General features: G+C 39.9%; 3 protein-coding genes and 1 long non-coding RNA gene across 4 annotated transcripts in view; 2 read left to right on the top strand and 2 right to left on the bottom strand.

The window, feature by feature from the left end:
• Positions 1 to 984: 984 nt before the first annotated feature.
• On the bottom strand, positions 985 to 10,349 carry LOC116845103 (coatomer subunit alpha). The gene is made up of 6 exons (XM_032817424.1): positions 10,119 to 10,349; positions 6,397 to 6,812; positions 5,274 to 6,082; positions 4,121 to 5,071; positions 2,687 to 3,844; positions 985 to 2,540 (listed from the first exon to the last, which is right to left on the bottom strand). The coding sequence occupies exons 1-6, from the start codon at positions 10,196 to 10,198 to the stop codon at positions 2,313 to 2,315; spliced, it is 3,642 nt and encodes a 1,213-aa protein (XP_032673315.1). The 5' UTR covers positions 10,199 to 10,349; the 3' UTR covers positions 985 to 2,312.
• Positions 6,685 to 9,832, top strand: LOC116845104. The gene is made up of 3 exons (XM_032817425.1): positions 6,685 to 6,829; positions 7,112 to 8,396; positions 8,593 to 9,832. The coding sequence occupies exons 2-3, from the start codon at positions 8,364 to 8,366 to the stop codon at positions 9,688 to 9,690; spliced, it is 1,131 nt and encodes a 376-aa protein (XP_032673316.1). The 5' UTR covers positions 6,685 to 6,829; positions 7,112 to 8,363; the 3' UTR covers positions 9,691 to 9,832.
• Positions 10,350 to 10,686: 337 nt separating the features above from the next.
• LOC116845134 (cysteine-rich with EGF-like domain protein 2) lies at positions 10,687 to 13,298 on the top strand. Its single transcript, XM_032817491.1, has 4 exons — positions 10,687 to 11,123; positions 11,243 to 11,894; positions 11,974 to 12,069; positions 12,150 to 13,298. The coding sequence occupies exons 1-4, from the start codon at positions 10,959 to 10,961 to the stop codon at positions 12,368 to 12,370; spliced, it is 1,134 nt and encodes a 377-aa protein (XP_032673382.1). The 5' UTR covers positions 10,687 to 10,958; the 3' UTR covers positions 12,371 to 13,298.
• Positions 13,299 to 13,452: 154 nt separating this feature from the next.
• Positions 13,453 to 16,830, bottom strand: part of LOC116845135 — a 9,671-nt gene continuing 6,293 nt past the window's right edge. The window contains exon 3 of the long non-coding RNA XR_004378196.1: positions 13,453 to 14,626. This is a non-coding gene — a long non-coding RNA (uncharacterized LOC116845135). The remainder of the gene's footprint in view (positions 14,627 to 16,830) is intronic.

Raw genomic sequence — 16,830 nt, 5'->3', positions numbered from 1 at the left:
TGTAATTTTCACTTCGTTTCGAAATACACAATCATTCCCCTGATTCTCGAAAATATATCGCATACGATATTTAGTGAAAAGTTATAGCATATGTAACATAAATTATAGTTTTTCATGAAATATATTATGCGATATATTTTCGAGAATAAGGACCTAGGGCTCTTATTCTTGAAATAGTTGCGTATACGTAAGTTTTACTACGCAGATTTAGGGCCCTTGCAGAATGCCAGGCAACAGGCAGGGAGCGTCCCGATTGACCACGGTACGATTGGACACAACCAACCGATGAAAAGAATTATCTAGTGAATTACTAGGTCGAACCAATCATTACAATCTGTGTCCAATCGTATCGTGATCAATCGGGTCCCACCTCAACAGGCAATAGCCAATAGAAACAAGGAATAGAAATAATTGACCAATCAGAATTTCTATTCTCCGTTCCTATTGCCTGTTATTCAAGAGCCCTTAATCATACCATAAAATAACTGCGCGGTAAAACTTATGTATTCGCAAAAATTTCAAGAATAGGGATCCTGGCCCAGTGATTTCAGGCACGACGCGGATAATCGTTGGTGAAAAAGTTTAAAAGTACTTTGTGATATTATTATTGGCTCGCTGTGATAGCGTAAAACTCGCTATCTATACATTTTAATTTTATATTTTGCATCTTTCATGCACTTTTCCCTAATCAACTGCTACTGCCGAATTGTCAAATGAATTGAATTTACGAGCACCTAGTTGCAATGTAACCGACACCCAGCCTAGAATAGCATCGCGCTTCTTCTGTACACAAAGGCTGCGTTCCAAAATTCACTGCCAGTACTGAAAATCTATAGTTCATGTCACATATACTATAGAATTTCAGTACTGGCAGTGAATTTCGGAACGCAGCCAAAGTCATCATAGGTTTGAAAAATCCGTTGTAGGCTGACACAGCCTCGCCGAATATATTGGAAGAGAAAATAGAATGATAAGCACAAAAAATGCATTGAAATATATAATATCGCGCTGTAGATACGCATACATATCTATATGTGATGTGTACGCCGAGATAACTACAAGTTATACAACTAGCCAATACTGCATTGTATAAATACAACATTCAGATACATGTATTGGATGATGAAAAGTAGAAATGTCAGTAGTTGCAATTATTCTCAGGCCCACTTAACAATCGTGAGACAACTAAAAATTGTGGCTTTTTCATGCCAATATATCGCGGATGTTATTGTAAACTGTACCACTGATACATATACAAAAATTAATTAGCTAAATACGTCACTTGATTATGTTTAAGATACATAACAGCCAAGCGTCTCCAGAATAAAACTAAACAGTTTAAGATTGAGAAATAGTCTTTTTTTTCTCAGTATCCTTTTTATCCCATCAATTTTATTCAATAGAACGGAGAAGGTACTATCAAAATTTGTTTCTCTTAACATTAAATTGTCAAGCTCAATACGCTGGCATAACGGTATGTGAATGTTTGGTCTTTGCACATTTATCATATGCTTGAGGCTTCTGACCAGTCATACGCGACCATACATTAGATTGATGACATTAAAAGCGAAAAAAAATCATGCCCAAAATTCCTGCGAACTACGGCTGAATAAAAGAATATACCATTAAATAATGATAAATAATTGACATTTGCATTCTGTTCTACACAATTGTGAAATACTCTTGATACTTCCAGAGTATTCTTCCAGATACTCTTAAGACTCAAATCTGGATACTTCCAGAGTTACTTCTGTCCAAATAACTACTAGATAACTGCAAAACAAATGTAACAAATCGTCTCCTTTTGATAGAAAATCAGCTATGTGTACTCGAATATGACCGAATAATATATTAAATATCACAATAAACACAGTATCTGGAACATTTCCATATTTCCAATTGTACTCCACATGATATGCATACACTACAATAACACTATAGTTTGCAGGAAAAAATTGATCCATTTACATCATTAAATCTGTTCGTTTTTGATAAACTTGCACTAGTGCAAAAAGTTAGAAACAAGTATACTTTCTTTCATTCTAATTCTCTCTTATCGCAATAGTCTGCACTAACGCAAGTTCTTCGGAAACGAGCAGATCTATTTTTCGCCTAACAGTCCATCATTTTGCCGTTTACAATCGTGTTACCGCCGTCAATGCGGAGTTCTTGACTGACTGATCAGGAGCCTTAAATAAAATATAATAAAACGATTTCAATGTATTTGTATATACTAATTATATCTGTATAATATTAGAGAAAACATGAATATTAAAATTAACTTCGAATATACGCAAAGGCCACCAATTATCTTAAGATCGGCCCTGTTTAAGCCCAATACATTCCTTGCCTATCATAGCAACCTCACATATCTTGCACACTGTGTCCTTAAACAGTGGAGTATAGCTGGCACCACATAAGGGACACTTCACTTCCGGCTTTCCTCTATAAATAGGAGTGTACGTGCTCGCGCACAACGAGAACGGATTGTGCTCATCGTATGCTAATTGATGCTCGTCGACGGGATTTTTGTCACAAACCTGAAAAACGTAGATATAGATTAGATATAGATTAGATTCTTTCAGACTCGTTGCAAACACTCAGATTGACTGAATATGTTACAAATATATTAACATATATGAACAATTTCTTTTATAGTATATGTTTTAGGTTTTAATGTAAATACCTGCAGAATCTTTCGAACTTGCTGTGCGTGTTCGGGCTTTGGCCCGAGCTCGAGCAATCTTCTCGCGAATGAAGCAGCGGTTTTGTAGTTCTTCAACTTGAAGAATATATTCGCAGCTATTCTCAGAGTGAGTATCTGATGTACCGGTTGCAGATTGCAGTGCGTAAAGTATGCCGCCATCTCGCAGATTCTCTTCTGCTCGGCTAGCGTGTTCTTCGGCATGTTCTTACGTTCAGTTTCCATTTTCAGACCCAAGATATACTCGCGACAGATTTGAATCAGCTGCTGAGCCTCCGCAATGTCCTGCCTGGTGTCTACGACGAGCAACGGTACGCTCAGCAGGATGGCCTGCAGCTTCTCTATCGCCTCCGTGAACTTGCCGGCGGTCGTCAGCTGATAGCACACCTGAAGACGTTGAACCAGATTGGCGAGATGTAGTCCTACAGCGGGCATGCTTGTCTTCGGCGTAGCGTCCTTCCAATTCCTCTGAGGGTATCCGTACAATGACGGTATGTTGGGCAGACTGGCGAAGGACGTTCTGGAACGGGCGTACGTGTTCAGGAACAGGGATTGATACGGCCCGAACTCCACCACGCCGACCTGATTATTCAGCAATCTGAAGGCGGACTCGAACGAGCCCGCCAATATGTGATCAATCACCAACTGAGAGTTATTAATCCAGTGCTGCGTCGGTGGCACGCCTTTAGTAGGAGGAGAATAATAGCCATCTTCGTTGGAGGCCGTCGTGACCTCCAATTCCGGCGGAAGATCGACGTCCTCGACGTCCCATCCCGCGCTCTCTTCACCTTCGGCGACAATCCTCGTCTCGCCGTTCTCTTCGTCCTCCTCGTCTATTCCGAGCTCATCGTTACACCATCCATCAGCTGTTGTCTCGTCGTTCTCTTCTGGAGCCAAAGCGGCGGCCACCTGACTCTTGCCGCGAGACATCATCGCGCCCTCGAAGAAGCCTTTGGAGACGGTTAGCAGCGGCCAATTGTTCTCGGCCTGTTGTATCGGTACCGGTGGACACAAGTATACAGCGTCTTTCTCAAGCGACGAAAGTTCCTCGTTCATTGACTTATACTCGATGTCGTCGTCTTCGTTGGATATCCCGTGAATCTTTTCGGTGACATATGCCAATGATGCTTGTCCAGAACTCTGGATGATAAAAACTTGAGGTTTAGATATTTATTTGAAGATACATATATGGATAAATCTGTATATAGGATGTCTCGACTTATACGTATACATCTGACCGATCGTGTACATGTAGTTATAAACTTGTTAAACTGAGAGATCATTACTATATTATAAACTATGATTTCTACATGTATACAACCGATCAGATACTTAAGTCCAAACACTCTATACAGTTATGAGTTACGAAAATATAAGTAAAATTATCAAATAGAGATAAATAATAGAGACACATACCCGCAAGACCTTAGCTCGCTCGTAAATGTCGCCAAGCAATAAACTGCCTTGATACTGTCCGGACACGTCCTTGCGAATTTCTGCGATTTTTATCATTTTACGCAGCTTCTCCAGATTGCCTGTTATGAGATAGAGGAAAGACAGTCTCTCGAAGTTCTTGGTCCTCTGATAGCACATTTCAACGATCTGGTGGTTGCCCTGCAGCAGAGCGGCTTGAGCCAGACTCTCCCAGCATGATTTCTGATCCAACGATTTCGCCGCTTCCAATGCCACTTCGATGTTCCCGCATTCGAGCGCGAGCCCGAATCTGGTCTTCTCGTCCTTCACGAAGTGGAGCGCCACTTCTGGATAACCCTTTTGCTGTAAGTACGCTATGATAGATTGCCCGACGAGATTCGCAGTGCGTACCATGTGCAAGACCTCTTCGTACTTCCTGTTGATCAACGCGAGTTTGAATTTGTACTCTGTCGGGTCTATCCGCAGAATTCTCGGCCTGCACTCCCGGTCTAGACAGTAAACCTGATTGCCTTTCACTCTCGTCACGTATATCGGCAAGTCTAACGTGCGGATAATGCCATGATCGCCATTGTTGATCGCGTACTTGATGTGATTGCTAGTTGTGTAAATAAACACGCCGGAATCGTCCCAAGCGCCAGATTTGACTCTGGTGTTCTCGTGTATGCAACAGAGGGGCTCCAATCGACGATTGCAGATGTTGACGATGTGTTTGGCCAGCAAGGCGACGTGAGACATGTCGCTGGACCACACGACGTAGCGGCACTTGGCGATCTTCACCTCCGCCAGGACTCTCTTCTGCTGAACGTCGAACAACGTCACCTGGTCCGAATCGCGTAGAAGCAGCATGCCGGTGCCGGCATAAAATATATCGTCGCAGTTGGGAACCAATTGCAGTTTCTTCGTAACCTCGTTCTTCAAATTCTTGATGACTATCTGAAGAAGAAAGGTAATCATGAATATGTATGTGACTTTTTCAATGAGTAAGAGGAATTATTAGCAATTTTGATTAATCATGACATTTACTTTGACATTGTCAAAGTGAAAGATATATGTATCTCGAATTAATTAACCACATCCTTACTAACTTGAACAAGTCAGATTTGTACATTCATTTAATCAAGATATTTCAATTTACCGAATATGCTCTGTCTAAAACGGCGAATCGATTTCTGGCGACCCAGATGGCGGTGACACCGGACGCCCGTTTAGTGTCGGCATCTGTGCTCGTATCACCTTCGCGCGGTATCATGTACAAGTCATATGTGCTGTTCTCGATGTTCGAGGGTGATCTAGTGCACACCAAGACGCTGTTTTCCGCCTGATTGTACGACATACTGTAGGGCGGTGTTTTCCCGCCGCCTCGAATCTGCATCACCGACGTGTCCTTCGACGTAGTGAAGTCCAGCTTGCGCAGAAAACGATCCTTCACATAATACAGGAAGTTTCCGTAGACCGCGTACGCAGGACGCTCCCTTTCGAGCTTGAAGATGATCATTCCGGAGTCGTGGCCGGCGGCGAAGAGGTTCAGGGTCGGGTGGGCGGCTAGCACCCAGAATCTCTCGTGTTCCCGCCTGAATGTGTGCAAACACGTGCGCTTCGTCATGTCCCAGACGCGGATGCTCTTGTCCTCCGAATTGGAGAGTATGAGGTCCTGTCTAGGGTGGAACAGCACGCAGGACACATTGTTGTAATGACCGCGACAAGTATCCACCTCCCACGCTTTGGCGTCGTTCATACGCCACATCTTGATCTGCCGATCGTCGGCCCCGGAGACGATTAACGGCAATGAACCGTGAAAGTATGCCCAGTTCACGCCTCTGTCGTGACCTTCCAGCACGTACTTCACCACCGCGTCCGCCTGGCCGAATAAGTCGGTCGCACTGGGATTCTTCAGGTGGTCCTCGAGACCGCCCGGCCCGGGCGCCACGTTCTTCTTGCGCAATCCTGCAATTGCATTCGCTCCCATTATTAAAGTGCAATCATCACGCTTGTCCGTAATGGTGCTCAAAAGAAAATCGTTGTGCCACGTCTTGAATTTTGTAATGATATGTCATCGCGATGTAATTACAACGCGCGATAATAACATGACCAAAAATAATTGATGCACATTACCGCGCGCAGTTTCAACTTTTGATGTAAAATTTTTATTTAATTTAACGTAAAACGCGATATGCATTACCGCGTTATGTCTTTCTTTTTGTCACGAAGCGTATTTTCACTTCTTTTCATATAGATAATAACAAGTAGCGCCCACGAACCAGAGATGTCCCACACGCGGACAGTCTGATCCAACGAAGCCGACACGATGATATCTTCCGTGGGATGGAATTGGGCGCACATTACGTAATGATTGTGCCCGGTCAGTACGCAGATGCAAGTGCGGCTCTGCCAGTTCCAGATCCGTATGGTCTGATCGTCCGATGCGCTGAGGATCCAGGGATACTCCTGATGGAACATCGTGGTCCTGATGTAGTCCAGGTGACCCAGCAGCGTGAAGATGCATCTTCGTTGCTTATAGTTCCAGACTTTGATCTTGTAATCGTCACCGCCGGAAACGAACAGCGGCTGCTGATTGTGGAAACATATGCCTCGGACCGGCCCGTCGTGCTCGTCGAATTTGTCGAGCAGAGTGCACATACGGTAGTCCCACAACTGGATGACGCCATTGTGCAGACTGTAATTTGCATGAACGTAAGACATTTGCAAGCGTAAGACATTGCGTGGTTATTTTACTCGTTTAAATAATGCGAGCTCTTATCGCGCTTATGCAACACGAAATATAACCAAATATATCTCGTAAAATAAAAAAAAAAAAAACACACCACCCTTTGATATTACGAAATTTTACTTTTCCTATTTATTGTAGAAAATTTTATTTTTAACTTATTTAATCTAAAAATATCTTATTTCTTTTATTCAATTTCTCATTTCGTGATTGCTGCTTAATTCCAGTAATTTTCTCTGTGTTTGCAGGTGTAATTACACTTCATTTCGCGAAGGTATGGCAATTGTGAAATCCCTTATTAGAGTTCGCACGCTATAAGTATTACCCACTTCAATCGCCATGAGCTATATCAGGAACTTTATGGGTGCCCCGAGTTGCGAAAACTGGCAGTTTGCACGATTTTTTCGTCTGGCCGCGCGATTAAATGAGGCGTAAATATAGAGGTCATTCGCAAACTGGATTTCGGGCCTACGCCTCCATACAGGGTGTCCCGATATCACAACGGAACGGGAAAAGGAGTTTGAGTTCGAGAATGTATCACGTAGGGCGAAAACGACGCGACGTGTGAATCCCGTTGTCTCCCTTCCTCTCTAAGCAGATTTAGATTATTTCCAATACGCGTAGCTCGTTATTCTTTCATGTGTATCTCGGCGGATTTCTGTAAATCATGCTCAATATATTTATATACGCCCGGTATACTCGACGGCGCGAAAATATCCGGCTCTTATTATCTTAGAAAATAGGCGTGGTACACCTATTACTTCATCTGAATATCTAAGAAATGCACAATCGCTTTTTCGGTCGCCCGTTATGTCCTTCTACCGCGATAATCACTTTAATATATGCATGAATACCGAATACTTTGATTGACAAATCACGCGCCTTCTACGTATCTAGAAAGAGTATCAGACGTGACTACCGAATACTGATATTATTGCCGACATTATTATGAACATAAGAAATAAGAAACTAAGCAAATTTTATATATATATATATATATATATATATCTACAGGACGATAATTAAATTGGTTACTTCAGATTGTATGAAAAAGAAGATATTATTACATATTCTAAAATATAAAAAGCTGAAAAGAGAGAGTGGAACTATCACATTGCAGTAGTTCCATGACATGAGAGTATTGTAAGATAATTCTTCGAGGACTTTGCATTAATATGCATGAGAGAGGAGTGATTAATCTATCCTCTTGAAATAGACAAATTATCTTTGCTCGCGAAATGCATACATCGCGTTTCCATCAAGATACACAATAAAACTATCTGAAAGTCGATCTCCGCTCTATATAATTTTAACGAGTCGAACGACAATCGCGGGGCGTATCCCCTCAGGACATCTCGACGAAATCAGGTCATCAAAAGCAGAGGTGTACGCGCGGGAGTGGTGGGGACGTCAAGTGTACGCCGTGTATATAGAGATCACATCATTACGCATCCTGGTAGTCCGCTCCTTAATGTTATTAAGCTCGCAACACTTTCGACAATGGCAGCTCACCATTGTTTCACCATCGCTGTCGTAAGTGCTGTGCATTTGTATTTGAATAACTAATTCTCCCTACAGGGTATCTGTAGAACCACTGATTTGAATTTTTCATCAATGTCCTTTGACGAATCTAAAGTCGATCTTTGTCAATACAATTTGTCACAATAAATAACTAATACACGTGAAAATAATTGGCAATAAAAATGCATTTTTTCCTTCATTTTCTCAGCTTTTTCTGGGGATACTGACGATAGTGAGAACGATTTCTATTCCATACAAAGACATTCACCTAGCATTTCCTGCCACTACAAGATTGTTCTACACAGCGTCCGAATCTGATCCTAGTTTCAGTGGATATTCTTATGCGACTCATGATCTCAACGGTGGTGGAAGTAATGTTGTCTTTGCAACTGGTGCAGACTCTGTGAGCAAACTGAAGAAGGCAATGAACTCGATTTATGAAAGTGATGCCATAATGAAGATGCCAGAAAAATATATGCAGAAAGACACGTTAGATAATACTCAAGATAATTCTCAGGAGGACCCAACATCTGCAGGACAATCTAAACCCGAAATTGAGGCAAGCATGAGCAAACAAGAAGGTTTTGTCTTGAATGCTGACGTCTCCAATGAAGAGAGAAAGCTATCGAAAAATCCGGAAGTGGACGATAGCTTCCTTAAATATCAAACATCCTTTCAGGATGTTCCTTTTGTACGCGTGCCTTATCCAGCATTGCGAGCAAATTTTTTGAATCTGCAGCTTCCAGCGGTGCTTCCCAGATATCATGCACCATCAAATGTGATACAGAGTCAATATTATCCTCACAATCCTTATGCTCATTTACGGTTTCCTTTGCATGATTTTGATCTTTATAATCCCCCTGTGCCACTACTTTATCAAGCTCCCATCATAGCCAATCAAGTTCCTGTTGACAATTTGAGCCATGCGTTAACGGCTGTTAAGGATATGACAATATCTGTAAAAGCGAATATCGCTGAGAGTTCAAGGACAAATGCAACCCAATTTGTTAGTTCTATAGAGTCCAATATGTTAGAATCAAAATCCAATTTCAAGTCAAATAAAGCTGAAGAAGCATCTTCTCATGAACCTGCTCCGAGCACATTTGAACCTATGATTACATCTAAGGAAATCAATGAAGAAACAACAACTGAGTTTGCAAAACCTACAGTAAGATCTAGGAAATGCAGTGATCAAATTGTAAAAAATAAAGTAAGTAATACTGAGCCTGCAAATACAGAAGTAAGTAACTCAACAGAAAACTCAAGCGCTGAAACATCTACTATGCCTACTACAACTGAAATGTAAAACTCAAATATTGTGTTTCATTCTGCTGTATTATCATTAATAATAATGACAAGATTTATAATATGATGCAACAAAACTGCATACATTGTAAATACTATCTGAATTATACTAAAATAAATCTTTTCTTATTTTTATCATGCAAGTTGCGCGAAGTTTAGTTAGTTTTTAGATACAACAAAAAGATATTAACGAAGACAATAATAAAGAAAAATAATTCCTAGTTTCCCAAATCAATCCCTCACTTATAATATTATTAGCATCTGAATTGACATTACATATAGGTTATGTCAATATACAGTCGTCGAGTGTTCAAACAACTGACGCTTTAATACAGCCGTTGTTTTAAGTAAAACACTTTCTGCACTTGTCAGAAATATTCTTGCAATAATCTTGAAAAACGTCAGTAAGACTAAACATGTGTCACTCACCTTGCAAGCACCCAGGGACGTTTCGGATGAAAGGACAGGCCTTTCACTCGAGCGGATTTTGTCTCGAACTTCGTTAACATATTTTTGTTTTTATTCCGAATATTAGGTGGACACACTTATGCAATTAATTAAACATCACTCTCTTCAAATTCTTTAAACTTTTGACACGATGGACGACACGTCACTATCGCCACGAATGTAATACGAATGATAAGCATGTAGATACGTTTCACATACGTTGTCAAATGCGTGCGAACTTTGCATTACGGCTTTTAGTTCCAAACTCTCCGCTACGAGCCGCCACCATCTGTTAATCAAGTAGTTTGAGGTAGTAGTACGACTCAACGGTATGGTTGACTCTATTGGCACGCTGTGCGTTTGGATTGGCTGGTAAGTTACACGTGTGTGTAATAAGGTTGTCGCGTTATTTGCACTTTTGACACTTTTGCACTTAATGCCCGTTGCATATCGGACACAATGAGTGAAATCCAATGAGAGCTCTCCTTTTTAAGAGAAGTTCAGTGTGCAACGGGCGTTAGGTGTAAAAGTGTCAAAAGTGCAAACAGCGCGACAAATCTATGGAAGACACGTTTTGTCGTCTGTCCTTCTAAATCTTGAATGTCAATCTAACCTGTTTGGCGCTTCAAATGGAATTATTTGAAGTAATCACAATCTAATCCAAGACATAATACGATAAACGTTCAGGAAACGTTTGTTTTCCGTTATTCTCTGATCGTAAGGAGAACACACTCAGGTGCTTCCTATAATTTTTTATACACTATTGTACATTATACGGTTGTATGTATATCGGTAACCGGTCTGTTTCAATATAATAATATAATGCAAGTGCCGACCAGTATTGTTGTTTCGAATTTGTTTGTGATTGTATCGATTTGCATAAATAGTGTGCAATGTGAGAAAGAAAAGCCGGGCAAAGAGGAATTGAAGGATCAGAAGCTTCCGCCCTGCGCAGCGTGCAAAGTGTTCACCAATAGTTTCAAAAAAGTAAACACCACGTTTGACGTTTCGATTATTAAAGTTAAATTAGCAGAACTGTATCATATCATCTAAATATCATAGAATTTTACATTGCATTAGTTGGTGCAATTATCATTATTTTGCAGGGTTTAGAGAAAACAAGTCGTGGTAAGTTTGAGGGTGGTGATAGCGCTTGGGAAGAGGACAAGCTTGGTTCCTATGCTAACAGCGAAATACGATTGGTTGAGATACAGGAGAATTTGTGCAAAGACATTGAACAAGGAGAGACACAGTGCCACAGTTTAGCTGAGGATTTGGAAAGTTTGATAGAGGATTGGTGGTTCAAACATCAAGATACTTATCCAGATATATACGATTATATTTGTATATCAAAGACACAACGTTGTTGTCCCAAGGATCACTATGGTCCAAGCTGCAAACCATGTTCAGGATATCCAGACAAAGTGTGCAGTAATAATGGCAAGTGCAAAGGAGCTGGCACTAGAAAAGGAAGTGGCAGTTGCCTCTGCGACAAAGGTTATATCGGAGACATCTGTTCAGAGTGTGCTTCAGGATACTATGAATCTTACAAGGATGAGAAGACCTTGCTGTGTTCTGCATGCCATGCAGCATGTGAGGGACCCTGCAAAGGTGCTGGGCCGAAGGACTGCGAGAGATGTGCAAGTGGATGGCAAATGATAGAGGACAAAGGCTGCTTTGACATCGATGAGTGTCGAAAAAAGATCTGCTCTAGGAATGAGTTTTGCATAAATAAAGAAGGAGGATACTCTTGCTTAGGTATGTATATATTTTATATTAACTTGTTATATTTAGAATTTCAAATAAGGATTCTAATTTGAAAATATATCTTTTTCAGCTTGTGACAGAGCTTGTGATGGTTGCATCGGTGATGGTCCAGATATGTGCATCAAGTGTGCTGAGGAATATTATAAGAAAGAAAATGTGTGCATAAGTAAGTATCAAGATGACAGATTGAGAAGACAATAGCGTTATTTGATTCATACTCGCATTCATGATTTACATCATTTGTAGATTCGGACTTGCTCAACCGCAAGAAACAGGAAAATCTGACGCGATATCTGACGTATCTTGGTCTCTGTGTCGCGACGTGTATCATCTTGCAGCGCAACATTTACGCGGCAGGCGCTATCGGCCTGCTAGTCGCGGTGTACATATCCGTCTCGGAGTATATGATCGCAAACAGCAACGTCCAAGATACCACAGCGAACATGGACATTCTAGGACCAGCTTAAATAGGCACACAATTTTCAACGATTCTCTCCGCGAAGCTATTTCGTGTTGTACTGACAGAAGGAATCATCATTCACATGTAAAATAGATCATGTTAGAATTGATTGTAACGTGTCGTTGAGCGCGAGTTGCAAAGGATAGAACAATTTTATTTATATTATTAAAAAAGGAAACGAAAAAAGGAAATATTCTGTTGATATATTTTTCAAATTAGAGATTTTCTGATGTATGTTTCTGTTTTCCGGTTTGGTTATAAAAATCGCGTGATTTTGATTTAGATATATATTTTTTTGTCAGAGTCACTACGGTTTTTTTGTCCTGTGTGCACTCTTATCGTATATGTTACACACACACATACACACACACACGTTACTGTATATAATATATTTCTCAGCGCAAGATAACAAAAAAAAACGAGAGGATATTGGCGGATTTGACATAAAGTGCATTATACAAGGTGAGTGTATTAGACATTTTTATACTCGCATAAAAGAGGGTATAGATGACTCTCTGAGACATGTGCACCTGTAGTTTCTGGTAGAAACACTACAAAAAGAACAACGTCGGCTTCAACGCGAAGAGGAGAATGTGGGAATATCGTCAGTGATAAACTTTAAACACGAAAGTTCTGCCTCGCGTGTGTCACAAGCTCGCTGTAAATTCCTCCTTATTTCATCTTATCTCGTCGCTACGCACAAAATATCGTGAAATTTGATCATACCGAAGAATAAAATTTCACACTCTTGCGAGTAGGAATCTATGATAACGTTCACCAAAGAATACGGCATTACATACATATATACATATATACATTCTGTATTTGATATACATACATGCAACTTCGATTCATACAAACGCATTGTATGTAAAACAAATACTCTCTCGATAAGTAAATATATTACGAAAATAAAAGAACTTTATTATCTCTCATCGTGATAGAAAATTCTATCTTTTATTGTCGTACATTTGTATCCCATGGCATATTCCAAAAAATACCCGAATAAAATTGTTGGTCGTGTAATGATCGTTGATGAAACTTACAAAATTAATTGAGATCCAAAAAGATATGTCTGTCGAATATTGCACTGTAAAAGATTTGGCGTCAAATTTAACATTTTTTATACATGTCCCAATTTATTTATTCTAATTTTTGTGTAAATTTAAAATAAGACAAATATGTAAGCAAATAATACATAATATTAAAATGTAATACTTGGACACAATTATGTTATTTTAACAGAAACGATGAATATGAATTCATAGAAGCGTCCAAAAAATATCCTAGAGATGTCTGAAAGATATCCTATTATTTCTTTAAGTCTCTAGGATGTTTCCAAAATGTATTCTAGACATTTGCGCTGTACAGGAACGCAAAATGGTCAAAAGAACACAAGGACAAACGTTAAATTGACGAATGTGTGAAAATTTCTATACGGATCGACTTGAAGACGAATACAAAATGTTTTTTACCATGTAAGAATGTGTGGGCCCGAATCATTCGAAGATCGAATAACAGATGCGACAGAGTTGCTGCACTCGCTTCGACACTTTACGCGCACGCCCAAAACGAGATTTTAATGACGCTGCTCGAGGGCGGAAGAGAAATTTACGTGTATGAGAATAAGTGATGTCTTGATGCAACACGCAGGTGACACCGAGACTGACGGTGACGCGCTACATTATTCAAGATCGACGTCTGCCGAGACGGAGAGTGCCGTTCTCCGATCGTATGCACGGATAATGCGCGATGAAGCGCTCGCAGGATTCGTGAATTTCTTCGCGATCGAGATACGTGCGCGTTCTCGAAATGGATATTACATTAAATGCCAATTTCAATAATTCACGTCGTATTAATGGACAATAATTGATATTATATTAGTGGACGTCCACGGCGTTTCCTCTCTCTGACGTCGTCATTAAATTGTCAGATCGCGCGAGCGTCGTCCAGCAGATCGGGAAATTCTCCATCGATCCGTGTTTTCTCGATTAATTTGTACATAAAAGCGCAACGAACTCGCTCGCGAACTCGCGACGGGAGTTTTCCATTTTCGACTTCGGCGTAATTTAATTGCCGGGTCGGAGCGATGCGTCTATGCCTGTGCCGTACACGATGTTGCAGCTGTCTGGCAATTAATAATAGAGGAACGATAATGGAGCCCGCTGCGATACTTTGTTCACATCGCAACAATTCGTCTGTACGTCCCACGCCCTGACACTCGAACTTTTGCGCCGTTTTCCGATCGATATGTATTTCCCGTCTAAAACAAAGAAGAAAAAAGAATGAGACGGGACAAGATAACACCGTTTCTATTTATGTTTGAGACAGTGTAGTGATCATGTAACTCTTTTCTAAAAGAGCAGAAATATGAGGTTTCATGTGATCTTGACGGCGATCATGTGACTCCTCGAACAATGAAAATGTGAACATTTTCACGCGAAACTTTTCACTTTTTACGAGTTCACGTTAGAAGAAGAGATATATAGAAGTTAATCATGAATCTTTTCTTCTATGAACTTGTGAAAATATATGTAAATGTTCATTCTTCATAGCAGTTTACTTACAAAAAGATTCATGATCACCTCTATGTGCTGCAAAATTATTCACTTTTCATGATTTCATACTAGGGAGAACAATTATCTCACACAGCAAAGGTGTCCAAAATATATCATAAGGATATCCTAAAAATATATTGGGATATGCGATATCTTTAAGATATCCCTATTGTTTAGGATCGAAAAAAGAAAAGAGAGAAAGAAAGGGACAATGCGTTTATTATTGACATCGCGTTCGGTAATTTTCTGGAGGACTCTCGAAGCTTTCAATAGCGAGCTGTGAGATTCTTCTAAAATATTTAGTGGCCTTAAGTCGTTGCGATCGCTTCGATCAATCACGTGGCAACTGCGTAATCTCGGCTCGATTCGCTCCTCGGCCGACGCGCTTCCCGAACCTGACGTGCGTTGATTCGGCACATAAGAACCACGATTATGTAAACATACGTTTTAGCAACGGTGATACTCAAATTCGAAAGCGATCAATACCGTCTCGCCACCGTCGGCCGTTAGACAGTTAAGTAGCTCGCGAACTCTAAGACCAGGCAGACTGCGAATAATTTTCTAACGGTAACAGGTTTTCTGTCGAAGTCATCGCACGTTCTCAATTTATCAATTTCACGTTACAATTCGCTCACTCTCAGGAATTATATTCCGCGTGCTTAACTCGTGCTTCGAAAGCACACACGTCGATTTGTTAACGTTTGTTGTTAATTAAGGAAGTAAAGAAACTTGACCAAAACCCAAGATATTTCGTCGGCGTTCTTACTACGAGTTCATTTCCTAATCTGGAAGAGACGTTGGCTCCTCTTGTTGGCTCGCCAGCAAAAATCACGGCGCTATAATAGCGTACGTGAAGTGTGTGGCTTCACTCCCGCAAATTCACGAATTCACCGTCGAGATAAGGAGAGTCATATACACCTATGATATATTTGGGACATTCTTGCTGTGTGGGATATGATTGATAATAGTGTTGAAGTAGAATTGATTTATATATACAGGGTGTTGAAAAAAAAGGGTCACATATTTTGATAGCAGGTAGTATTGATCAAAACAAGAAGAAAAGTTGGGGTCCTAAGACTAATTTTATCTTTTAAAATACAAGCTATTTTGTTATTTGAGCTCTTTGTCATTTTCTTATTAGTCGTATCATCTTTAGAATGTAATGAACAAAGGAGTAGGGGAGAGTGGGGTACAATGGGGATCTTTTTTCTATGTGCCTTAAAAAATAAAAAATTAACAAAGAGAGATAAAGGAACAATTTTTATTTTAATATGAAATGTAATCATTTATCTTCCATAAAAAAACTGAAGTAAAGAAACTGAATGTATGATAACAAAATAAAAACTCTTTTTTTACAAAAAACAAAAAATTTTAATGCTGACTCAGCATTAGAGGAGGTGCTCTATGTGATTGCCATTCACTCTCACGCATGTTTCAGCCCTACGTCTTAGAGAATCATGCACTCTTTCAAATCACGCACTTTAACTTCATTTCTCTCTCCTGATATTTACGTTTAGTTCGCAATAGATACTACAAGTCAAACGACATTGCGTAGGCCTTAACGAATGTGAGCAGCCCTAGTAAACAAAAGAGTGTTTAATTTTTTATTTTTTAAGGCACCTAGAAAAAAGATATCCCCATTGTACCCCACTCTCCCCTACTCCTTTGTTCATTACATTCTAAAGATGACACGACTAATAAGAAAATGACAAAGAGCTCAAATAACAAAATAGCTTGTATCTTAGAAGATATTAGTCTTAGGACCCATGTTAATTAGACCTTTTCTTCTTGTTTTGATCCTACCTGCCATCAAAATATGTGACTCTTTTTTTTCAACACCCTGTATATATATATATATATATATATATATATATATATATATATATATATATATATATATATATATATA

This window comes from Odontomachus brunneus, unplaced genomic scaffold, assembly GCF_010583005.1.
Source record: "Odontomachus brunneus isolate Ranch 3 - 2012 unplaced genomic scaffold, Obru_v1 Obru_scaffold_049, whole genome shotgun sequence".
Classification (NCBI taxonomy): Eukaryota; Metazoa; Arthropoda; class Insecta; order Hymenoptera; family Formicidae; genus Odontomachus; species Odontomachus brunneus.
Note: the sequence above shows the minus strand (reverse complement) of the source record. Positions and strands in the feature narration are given on the sequence as shown.

What these genes read in the sequence shown, in the direction of transcription:
- LOC116845104 (XM_032817425.1), top strand. Translation starts at nt 8,364, where the DNA reads ATGGCAGCTCACCATTGTTTCACCATCGCTGTC. An exon ending in ATTGTTTCACCATCGCTGTC is followed by an intron (nt 8,397 to 8,592) that starts GTAAGTGCTGTG and finishes TCATTTTCTCAG; the next exon opens with CTTTTTCTGGGGATACTGAC.
- LOC116845103 (XM_032817424.1), bottom strand. Translation starts at nt 10,198, where the DNA reads ATGTTAACGAAGTTCGAGACAAAATCCGCTCGAGTGAAAGGCCTGTCC. An exon ending in TTTTAGACAGAGCATATTCG is followed by an intron (nt 5,072 to 5,273) that starts GTAAATTGAAAT and finishes TTTCTTCTTCAG; the next exon opens with ATAGTCATCAAGAATTTGAA. An exon ending in AAGTTCGAAAGATTCTGCAG is followed by an intron (nt 2,541 to 2,686) that starts GTATTTACATTA and finishes TACGTTTTTCAG; the next exon opens with GTTTGTGACAAAAATCCCGT.
- LOC116845134 (XM_032817491.1), top strand. Translation starts at nt 10,959, where the DNA reads ATGCAAGTGCCGACCAGTATTGTTGTTTCGAATTTGTTTGTGATTGTA. An exon ending in TCACCAATAGTTTCAAAAAA is followed by an intron (nt 11,124 to 11,242) that starts GTAAACACCACG and finishes ATTATTTTGCAG; the next exon opens with GGTTTAGAGAAAACAAGTCG. An exon ending in GAAAGAAAATGTGTGCATAA is followed by an intron (nt 12,070 to 12,149) that starts GTAAGTATCAAG and finishes CATCATTTGTAG; the next exon opens with ATTCGGACTTGCTCAACCGC.